Below are 11837 nucleotides of genomic sequence, written 5' to 3'. Positions count from 1 at the left end.
CTGCGGAAGGAGGCTTTTTTGGTAGTGCAGTGTGACTCCTACCAGCTGTTTCCCGCCTTGAAAGCCATCCGATCAGCTGCACATACACACACACGCGGCGCGCACACACACATACGGTAATGCAGAGAGAAAGCAAAGAGAAGGGCGGGAGGGAGAAAGAGAGAGAGAGGTAGAGCGCCACACACAACGAGGGAACCCCATCAGCTGGAAGTCGAGTAACATTACAACTCTCAGCAGCCTGAAACTACTACATCACTCAAGCGAGGGTCCATCTCTTTATGAGGATTTAACCCGTCTGATCAGGAGATTTTTTTGCTCTTTAACGTCATTATTTCCCTTCTATTCCAGAGACTGTTTGCTGTATTTTTATTTATTTTTTGGAGGTTGGAAGAGGGGGGGGGGACCAAACTGGCGAGAGGCGAGCATGGAGTATTTCATGGTACCAGCTCAGAAGGTGCCCTCTTTGCAACATTTCAGGAAAACGGAGAAAGAAGTGATTGGAGGTCTTTGTAGGTAAGTACACCTGCGCTTCAAACCCATCACGTTGTGGGATTCATTATTGTTATGATTATTAAAAGGCGTCTGTTACGAGAACACGCACTTAACGACGGCAGTGAGGCAACATGCTTCATCTGATCTGTTATTGTGTACACGACCCACTCACGAACAGCTGAGAGCATTAATAATCAACAAACTAGATTAAAAAATTGCGTCAGAGCAAAAACGAGGGTCCAGTGAATAGCTTAACACTGTCCTTATTAGGTTATTTCTCCCATTTAGACGTGAAAAATGTGTATTTTGAGGCTGACAAACATAAACCACGTGGTTCCCCGCACACCACGCTGCTATTTCTCTCCAGAGCGCATCCTGCTCTATTTATCCTCAAATTACCCCTCAGTGTCACATTAAAGTGTTGTGATATGCATAAGAAAGGACACAGTTACACTGGCGGATGTCATACAGTGTGAAAGGGTCTATTTTGGCCGTTCACAACGTTGGGGTTGCCGTATTCGCTCAGAGCGATCCGAACTTATTGTGGGTAGTGCGGCCATGCTTGTGGCTTGTGCTTAACGCGATGAGGGGGTCTGGCGTTTGTTTCCTGTTTATGGAGCCCTGTTTACGGTTGCTTTGCACGAGAAAATAACACACCCGCTGTCAAAATAGCCCCTATTCGACGTGGCGACAGTTTTACAGGCGTTTCCGTGAGTCTTGTTCGCTCTACCGAGTCGCCTCCACTGCGTCTTTTCATCCCGCACAGTCTCTGCCATGCTGCCTGCCGCATTGTTATAATGGCGGAGGACACGAAAAGTCTGCTCGGAGCACGGAGGTGGTGTCGGGTACAGTGAGGGCTATTGGGGATATTATGAACACGTACCCCCCTATGTTCCCAGTAAAGGGGCATTTGGCTTTCGCTAGGATGCAGAAAAATTAAAAGTGGTGTTTTTAATAAGGGGGTGTGTATGTCGCGGAAGGCCCCTCGGTACGTCCGCAGACTTGTTTGAAGAGGGAGGCGGAGGGATCTGCTGCTGTTGCTGTTGCTGCTGGCTGCTTGTGGGACACGGGCAGTCTGGGAAATGAAGTCCCTCTTGATTAAAAAAAAATACTTATTAACCCTCTCGTTATGTTGTCGGGTCAAATTGACCCCTTTTAAAAGTCTATTTTAGTCAATATCTGCCTTCCAAACCAGCTAAATGCAGAATACAATCTGGGCAGCATGTGACAGAAGAGGTGTCATGTTAATTTATCAACATCAATTCATAAAAAATAAAAATGTAAAATAAACAAACATCTATGTCATGTAAAACTATTGTATTTATATTTAGGGATTCCAATGTACATTAATACAAGTTTTAACATTAAATTTATTGAAAAACGAGTGAGTTATCCTCATTGAACCATGATCTGCGAGAATTAAAGAACACCAATGGACTAAATCTTGATTTAAATGGTTAGCAATGGAGTTAAAAATTTTGATTACAAAAAAATGTGTATTGGAATTTTTTGGGGTTCTGACACTTTTGGATAATTGACTTGCAGGATTGTTTTCTTATATGATCCATTAATCAATGAACTAACCAACTGATTAAGTTTAATTTTGTCGGCACATACTGACGTTCCTGTTTAAAGTTAAACTACTCCAAGTGGAACTTGGTTTGTGTCCTTGTCGTGGTTTGGGTTTGTGTGGTTTGGTCCATGCTCATCAGGTCTAGTTTTTGCAGTGGGTGGTTTTGCTGGATGTGCCATTGCACTGTTGGTACATGTGCTCCGTGTGAGCGTGTGTGTCCACATACACATACTCGTTTTCTCATCTGTGTCTGCACAATTGTTCCCCGTGTTTGCACTGGGGCAGCTGAGTCAGTACAGATAAGGGCTTGGCTAGTGAGGGTCCCAGAGATACTGAGCTTGATACACAGTGGATGTTAGAGGAAGTTGGCTTAGAGTTTCCCCTCAACTGGTTTACACTCTGTGGCATATTCTCATGGGTTTTCATCCCAGTTTGAGGTTATAAAATGAATCAACTTAAAGTGAATCCTAGATACTGTCGATTAGAGTTGATAGAAAACAAACCTTTTTACAATGTGTGGTGCTTGTGAGATCTCTGGGAAATTGTCAGAACTGATTTTATGGGTCTTTTTTAGAATAGCAGTCTTACCCTCTCATTGATCAACTTAAAAGACAAGTGTACTGTAAATGCTAGTGTAAAAATCTGGATATCTTTCTGTTTGTATCATTATTGATGTAACATAGAGCAATTTAAAGATCAGTTTATCCAAACTACACATTTTTGTCATCTTTCTGCTGCAACCTCATTACAGTGGAGGTGATTAAAAACCCAGTAGCAATGCGTCATCAAAGATAAATCGCAGACCTTGCTGTTTTTGCCCCCTCAGCTGTATACTTATTCCAATAAATGCCTTAAGCTAGTTTAACAGGTTTAGAGACCAATAACACTTCGCTCGGCTCAAAAGATGAAGTCAAAAGGTGTGTTGTATGACAGGGATTCTGTAATTAATGTCTGTATACACCGCTTTGGTGGAAAAAAATAATTTTACACTCACCTGCTTGCAAAAGTGAAAGTGAAAATGTAGTTTTTAAAAAATTGGTAGCAAAATACTCAATTGAAGGATGATTTTTAAGTTTAACATCTGTTAGATTCCGGTGATATTTTGAGAATGATGTCATCATCCCATAGCTAGAGATTGATCAACAAGTTAGTAATTGATGATCATGTAAGGTAAACGGTGTACTTACCTTACCTAATCATCACAGTTTGTTCCCAGGTCACTAAATAGACGGTAATGATTTTATGTTACTTGATGTTTCGCTTGTAGGGAAAATATAGTTGTGATACATTTTATAAGGTTCCAGCGGCATGTTGAAGTTTGCAATCAAAATGTGATCACTTTATTTTCCCTGTGTGTTCAACTGACTCCCATCCTCCCTCTTTGTCCCCGCTCTAGTCTGGCCAACATTCCTCTAACCCCAGAAACAGCCCGGGACCAAGAGAGGCGAATTCGCAGGGAGATTGCCAACAGCAACGAGCGTCGGCGTATGCAGAGCATCAATTCTGGTTTCCAGTCACTTAAAACACTCATCCCACACAGTGATGGAGAGAAGCTCAGCAAGGTGGGTCACAAAGAGATAGATTAATCAGGGGATAAGTTAGATGTAGCTATACAGGTTTGAGCTCACCTTCATAAAGGACCTCTAACTTTATTTTTATCCTCTCTCTCTCTCCATAGGCTGCAATCCTGCAACAGACAGCAGAGTACATTTTTACTTTGGAGCAGGAGAAGACGCGGCTATTGCAGCAGAACAATCAGCTCAAACGAATCATACAGGTATAGTGATGCTGTTCCAACCCTGTCACAACAAAACTGTTTTCTGGCTTTCAGAATCCTCGGATTGAGTTTTCGTCTAAGCATATCCCCTTTTGTGTTGACTCTCTCAGGAGTTAAACGGTTCCTCTCCTAAAAGGAGGCGTGCAGAGGAGAAAGATGAAGGGATTGGCTCACCAGACATCCTGGAAGAGGAGAAGACTGAAGACTTGAGGAGGGAGATGATTGAGTTAAGGCAGCAGCTGGAGAAAGAGCGCTCGGTCAGGATGATGCTGGAGGATCAGGTGAGGATTCAGACATCAAACACAGTTTGGAGTCTTTAAAAAAAAAACAACCTGAAACCATGAGGGGGCGGCTGTGGCTCAGTGGGTAGAGTCAGTCGTCTATCAATCGGGAGGTTGGTGGTTCGATCCCAGCTCCTGACAGTCACATGCTGAAGTGTCCTTGAGCAAGACACTGAACCCTGCATTGCTCCCTGTGTTGTTCAGAGGTGTGTGAATGTGAATGAATGAGATTAGCTAACACTGATGGTCCCTCACTACATAGCAGCCTCTACCATCAGTGAGTGAATGGGTATGAATGGGTGAATGTGATGAGTAATGTAAAAGCGCTTTGAGTGGTCAGACAGACTAGAAAAGCGCTATATAAGTACAAGTCCATTAACCATTTACCATTACAAGACCATAAAGTGTTTTTAAACACAACACAACATAGCTGCCAGGATTTCATTCATTTGTTTATGGGCTGCTGTTTCGAAGCCTTGAGTTTGGCATTTTCCATCTTGAGTTTAGGAACCAGATGTGACTATACTGGAGTTGTGAAACTGAGGAGGAGAGAGGAGTTAGCAAATGCAAGGCAATGACAGTAAAACAGTCTGTGCATAAGGCTGATTCATAAGCTTGCTTATTAGCTAGCTAAGCTCATAAGCCTGGTAAGGTGAGCACAGGCACAGATATCTGTTAATTATATATTTGACTATATATTAGCTTGAAACAATTTTCAAAGCACAATGCTGCCAACAGGTAAAGTTCAGGGGCTGCATTAGGTACATTCTGAAGTAAATATTGGTATTGTAGTAAAGGGACTGAGGATTTACTAGCTGGTGGAGCCACCCCCAAGTGGCCACAATGAGAATTGCAGTTTTAGCACTGTCTTCAATTTCCAACTTCAAAGGGTTGATGCTTCTTCTATGAGAACACAGTGATTAGCATGGTTTGAGTTGGTCATTTTCACTTATCCTCCATGTTGTTGTTTCTTTGATAGATGCGTTCCCTTGATGCAGAGTTGTACCCTGAAAAGCTGAAGGCAATCGCCCAGCTGGTCCAGGAGCAGCAGGCCCAGACACAAGGCCTCATTCACCTGCAGCAGCACAAGCAGCTGGAAAGGGACATAACTCCGGCCCACAGCCCACAGGTTTGAAATAATTTCATAATAGTCTGACTGACAAATTCTTGTAATAACTCCACTGTTCATGTTTCAATCAGCTCATAATTAGTTTTAACTGCTTTTAGTTTTATGTTTACACACATTTCATCTAAGCTCTAGTCTGTGTATCGAGAACTGGGAGATAGGTTGGTCTCTACAACTATTTCCTCATTTCATTTGTTCTTAACCTTACTTTCGCTTTTACTTAGATTCACTTGGCATTACTCTTTCTGCCTGAATAACTTTGGACTCTGTTGCTCTTTTTATCCCTTTTATTGAAAACTGTGTTTGAGTCCCCTCGTTCCACTCTATCTCTGCCTTGCAGCATTTATAGTCAAATATAATGTGCAGTGACATCCTCAACTTTATATCAACACTACATATTTTTGACCTGTGAGTCTAGATTGATCAGGTGGCAGGCATCAAATTCCAGTCCTCTGTCCTCACGTATACTTGAACTAATCTTACATCATAGTGTAGATGTCACACGGACAGTCGCACATGACAGTCTCTTCTATGTCCAGAGTTAGAGCTGTCAACAGCCGAGACGCATTTACAATGTGTTAAATGAGCAGCTCTCACGACTCTGCTGTGCCTGTCTCCTACTCTTATGGCTACAGTATCCTGTTTCCGCAGGCTAACCCTCACTGAACATGATGCCAAATCAATTGGCCTGTGCTGTTGGCCATCCACTACTGCAGGCAGCTGAGCACTGGTAGTGAAAGATGACTGATACATGGCTGGGTTTGTCATGTGACGCTCTCTGGGCAGAGCCGGGCTATACAACCTCAAATCAATCAACACTATGAATTACATCAAAATTACCTCTAACAGTAGATTACTGGAAATAAAGTTAAATCTTATTCTAATATATTCAGATTCAGATGATCTTTAATGTCCAACAAGGGGAAAATCTTTTTTGCAGCAGGAACACACAGTAGGACTCGAAACACAATGAAACATCAACAGTAATATCAGATCCAGAAAGTATAGTAGTATCAGACAGAGAAAATCAGACACGATAAAATAAAAATCATCAACATCAAGCAGACACCAAATGATGAATGAAAGTTTGATGCTCACTTTTGAAAGCTACATTTGCGTGGCATCACTTAAGGACACTGTAAGGTTTGAGCGTTATGCACACCTGACCCTGAAATTTGAGTAAAGGTGTAAGTAAGGAGCACCGTTTAGTCCTGCCCATCCTATACACAGGCTGTAATCCTCTGTGCAGAAGGCACTGATTTGACCTCCAACCTTCGCCTCTTTGCTGCGTGTCATCCTCCACTCTTTTCTAGCACATATTTCCTGTCTTTCTTTGGCTGCCCTGTCTGATTATAGCAAAGATACCTCAAAAATTAACTAAAACATTTGTGTCAAGCAAAGTGATGAGATTTATCTTTTTTGTTTGTTATTTTGGTGCCAGCTGTTTTCAAGGTCAAGAATAAACATTCTTAGTTCAACAGTTCCTATAACTAGACCAATGTGTTTCTTTTTTTTACCTTGAGTTGCTTCTGGCAGTCTTCTTCAGAAGAGTCACGTGATGTTGTTGTAACTTGTCTGACAGCTGGGGTATAGAGGTTTGCTCGTCCTACCTGAAGTGGCAGGATGACCATGCCCCCTGTTTTCTGGCAGTGACAGACAGAACAGCATCCCAGGTACATGACGACATGTAGGCCCCCTTATCTATACGGTCCTCTGGGCCTATGTCCTGATCTCCACTGCCTCCCTTATTCATCTCTGGTATCTGTTGCTCTCTGAGTGGGATCCTGTCTTAAGACGGTCGGACAAAAGGGGGCGAGGTTGTCCTTGCCCCCTGTTTTCTGGCAGTCGCAGACAGAACATCATCCCAGGTACATGTAGGCCCTTTCATCCATACGGTCCTCTAGGCCCACGTCCTGATATCCGCTGCCTCCCTTATTCATCTCTGGTATCTGTTGCTCTCTGGGTGCTTCTCAAAGCTCTAAACTGCAGTCTCCTCGCTCCTCGCTCCTCAGCCGAACTGGAAGTAGTTACTGACGAGCCATTTTAACTTGCGTCCCAAAGCTCTTAACGCTGCTGGAGGAGAGAGGAGCGAGGAGCGAGGAGACTGATCGGAGGAGGGATAATCGAGGAAACACGAGAGCAGACTTTGCGGAAGTCTTTTCTCTGACAGACACGCCCCCTTATCAAATATCACTCACTGATTGGGCTCTGCAGCGGCTCGGACTTATCCGAAACTTAACATCAGCTGAGTTTAATAACAGAGAAAAGACGGACCTTAAAACAGTCTCTAAGGGTGCCCTGAAACAGACCATAAACATACGTTGGATTCTAAACAGTCTGTATGTGATGAGATGAGATTAAAAGTGTTTGATGTGAGTTTTAAACACATACTGAACAGAAAATCATAAATTCAATATAACAGAGGATGGATTATGTTATATCTGACTGTTTATTTCAGATTCACTGTCTAAAGAAATAGAGTAATAGAGTCCAATATCATAGATAGAATATATATTAATGATCAGTTATTCCTCCTGTTAGTTTCCCCGTTTGTACTTGTTTTCTTCATGAAGGGAAGTCTGACAGTAAAGTTTGTCTGTTAGTAAAAACACTTGTTATATTTCCTGTCAGGTTAATAAAGTTTCATACGAGGCTGATCATTAATGAGCACGGGGTTTGAAAAGAGTTGCATGGTTTCTATTTTCCCTCAAAGTAATAGATAATTTAATAATGAGGCATTTTACCGGTGAATCGATCTGTGATGCTTCAGGACAGAATAAACAAAGAGCAGATTCTCTTCATGTGCAGGTGTTTGTTAAACAGGTAAACACAGAGACAGAGCTCTGTTACTGTTTATATTTATCAGAGTTATTACAGTGAACATGTGTGCAGACACAAACAGCTATTAAAGCCGTCATCACAAACCGACGTCGCTTCACATGACGCTCCGGAGGAGAGGACGTCTCATTTCTCTAAATACAAATCTCCTCTCTCCTCTGGTTTCATTTCCTCGCATCTCTGGTGGGCGGGACTAAGACTCGAGGAAGAGACGCGAGGAAGAGACGCGAGGAAGAGATGTGAGGAAGAGACGTGAGGATGGATGTTTAGAGCTTTGAGAAGCACCCTCTGAGTGGGATGCTGTCTTAAGACAGTTGTAGACAGGGGGCGTTGTCCTGCCTCTTTAGGAAGGAAAACCAAACCTGAATAGATCAGCTGACAGGCAATCATCACAAAGTCACGTGACTCTTCTGATGAAGACTGCAGGAAGAGTGTCGTCGAAACACGTAATCACAAACATGAGATATAAAAAAAGCTTCTCCCTACAGGTGTTGGCCCCAGCTACCCCTCCAGCACCTACACACCATGCCACAGTCATCGTCCCTGCACCTGTCCAGCCTCCCCAGCCCCATCATGTCACTGTGGTAACCATGGGACAAACATCTGTTATCAATACACCGTCTACATCTCGACAGAACCTGGACACTATCGTTCAAGTAAGACAAATCTAAAGCAGACCTGTGATTCAGTTCTGGTTTGACATGTTTCTATATGTGAACACTGGAGGGTGCTGTTGTTCCCAATATCACCTGCTTCCCTCTTCTCTCTCCAGGCCATCCAGCACATTGAGGGCAAGCAGGGAAGGGTGGCATCGGGGAGGAGGAGCAGCGGAGGGCGGTCATCGTCACTTCAGGTCGAGTCCTCTCTGACGCAGCCGGCTCAGACACAGCGTCAAACAGTGACGGACCTGACGACTGCTCACTGCCTTGAGTTTAACTCTGGCATCTTAAACGCACACTTACACACACACACACTTAGAATCAAAAGACCCAAGCTGACCAGGGCTACATGATGCTCCAAACCCACAGCACTCTTGTTCAGTGGACATTCATTGGGCTGGTAGACAGATTGAAGCACTCGTTTTTTTGTCTTTTTTTCTTTTCAGTACACACTCTAACCTGATATACCATGATAGACAGCCCGAATAGGTTTACACTTAGACACGCATACATGCAGTCTCATTTGCATCTTCTCTCTGCTTCTCTCTAGCCCTGCTCTTTTGCTCACACACACACATTCATGTCTGTTTAATTAATCAATAGTAAGGCTTTTTAGAGTGACTGCTTCACTGATTGACTTGTTAATACTGGGAACTAGATTTCATGTGTCTGCTAACATCATCATTAATCACTGGGACTGTTCTCTTTGTATTGGCCTTAATGCCATGTGACTGATTTGCGAAGCAGGAGAAAAAGTCAGCGCAAAGCCCAGCAGTGTGGCGTCGTCACCACCCAACACAGAGCATCTCTGTAAACATCCTTTTAAACCTCCTCTGAGCTGTGAGACACTGTGAGCTTACAAGACTGGCTTGTATTCAAGTTCCACCTTTGTGGCTTCTGAGGAGAGCATTTTTTATTTTACTCTTGTGAAGTCCACTATTTTTATGCTTGATTTTTTTTTAGCACCCTCAGCCTGCAAGTGAAAGTGATTGTACTGGAAAAAAAAAAAGCTTCTTGTTAAAAGGTGCTCAAAGGAAGCAAAGCTCAGAAGGAAAAAAAACTTGCTGACTGGTTCACAACTCTATTTTTTCTATTTGGTTTGTTTATGTTTGTTGCCATTCTTTTACTGGGCTGGGTTCCCAGTAATCCCCTTCTTCTTCTATTCATGGCCTGAAAAAATGCTTTGACATTTTTTTTGACATCCCCTCTCAAATATGAAAGCACCTGGCTTGTTCAATAAGCTAATCTGTTGGCAATCTTGACTGATTTCCACGGGTGTTTGTGTGTGTTTGTATGTGTCCCTTCTAGTGTTTTGAACCTGCAGGGTATAGTGGTGTCCCAGACTCTGGCAGTCTGCAATAGGACTGCCCTGCCTTGAAACCAAGCACTCACACATTTAAAAACAACTGACATACAATCAATTGTGCGCTAAATCTTCAGGGCTAGATGTATCTAACCCTAGCAATGTCGTTTTGTGTCCTAATGCAAGGACGTCTATCAAAGTAGAGTACACTTCAAACCGATGGAAAATGCCCTGTGAAACTGTTTGAATGTGTCTTGGAGGTTGACTATATATGCTCTATGCATTTCCTTACATAGATCATTTGTCTTTGCGTGCGCTCTTTACATGTTTTACCTGGATCTTTTTTTTTGTTTGCTTGAAAGTGTTGATGACTTACAGAACTTCTGACATGTAGCTGAGAGTGGCAACAGCTTGCCTTACTGGTAGCCCATGGGCACAGGGAGGCACTGTGAAGCCAGCCTTAACACAGCCCTGGGTCCTGAGAGATGTACCTGAACACTTGATCTGTGCTGTTTTGGTCGCCACAGAATCCTTTCCACACAGTTATGTAAACATCCAGGGTGTGTTGGATTACGTGTTCCAAGTTATTTTTGTCCTTCTCCTCTTATGTTCATTTTCTTATGTTTGCCCAAAAAATGAACAAGTTGCTGGTATATATATTTAAGAAGCGCTCCTGATATTCCTCCTCCCCTGGTATTCAGAGTGTGTCTGAATACTGACTTCTGGTTGCATCTGTAAGTTGGTTTGCAACTCTTTGCCCCTCATGTGCACTACGAAAGGAAGATGTGTGGAAAAGAAGTTTGACATAAAATTATGACATTCCATTAGATTTTACCCATTCTTTCCTTTCAATTACTTTTCTGAAGTTACTTGGTGTATTAATAGATGCATTACTATTAGAGCTTTTGACACATCACTGCTATTTTAGACTGATAAAAACATGCTTAAATGCAGAGACGGAGATATGAACTGCTGGACAGATAATGTGTTCATGTAAACACACCTCAGCAATCATGATTTATGTCGTTAAACTACCCTTTAAAACTATATATTGATGTCAGCTGCACTGAAATAAGTGACGCTTCTTTTCAATTAAATCAAGAGACATTTTCCCAGTGCGTCTGACCATAGGAAAGGGATTCCTGGATATTGAAAAATCACGGTTTGCAAGCTCTTCTTCTGTAGAGTTCTCGTTTTTTCTCGTAACCATCTGCATTTAGACATTTTTTCTGCTAAATCCCAGAACTGTTTAATTCCCAACTGTATTTTCTGCTCTGTTCTGTGTGTTAGGAAATGTAACGTGGACATATCAGATTGTAGCTGAGTGGGGTGGGCCTGGGGATCATTTAAATGGGTCAAGATAACAAAGCACTTACTGTACTATACAGGAGTCTGCCTCTTTTTTCATATGAAGGGGCATCTCCTTAGCTGAAGCTCTTGAGGTTATGCGTAAAAAACGGACAGCTGTGTATCCCCCTTCCCCAATGTCAAGTCCTCCACTGTCTTGTTCTTTTTTTGCCCCTGACATCTTGTTGTTTTTTAAAAGTTATCTATTGTCATTATCTCCTGTGTTCTTTCTCATTTTGCAGCTCTTTCCTCCCTCTTTTTTGTCTGTTCTCTGTAACCTTTTTTTTTGTTAGACCAGTCTGTGCATATGGTCATCAAGAAGCTATTTTTTTGTTGTTGGTTTTTTTTTGGTTTTATAAGAGAAAAGTTTTGGGGATAAAGAGGCTTGTGCCTTTGTAAAGACAGAATAATAAAGTTTGTACTTTGTTTTTTACGGATTGG

The 11837-nt window shown here is 42.4% G+C and overlaps 1 protein-coding gene across 1 annotated transcript; it reads left to right on the top strand.

Moving 5' to 3' along the window:
* On the top strand, positions 1–11837 carry tfap4 (transcription factor AP-4 (activating enhancer binding protein 4)). The gene is given in 8 exon segments (XM_034710886.1): positions 1–513; positions 3462–3627; positions 3744–3842; positions 3953–4123; positions 5103–5252; positions 8576–8743; positions 8860–8878; positions 8881–11837. Coding segments are annotated over 8 exon segments (999 nt in total). The 5' UTR covers positions 1–424; the 3' UTR covers positions 9018–11837.

The sequence above is a fragment of the Notolabrus celidotus genome, chromosome 20 (assembly GCF_009762535.1).
Source record: "Notolabrus celidotus isolate fNotCel1 chromosome 20, fNotCel1.pri, whole genome shotgun sequence".
In the NCBI taxonomy this organism is placed as follows: Eukaryota; Metazoa; Chordata; class Actinopteri; order Labriformes; family Labridae; genus Notolabrus; species Notolabrus celidotus.
Note: the sequence above shows the minus strand (reverse complement) of the source record. Positions and strands in the feature narration are given on the sequence as shown.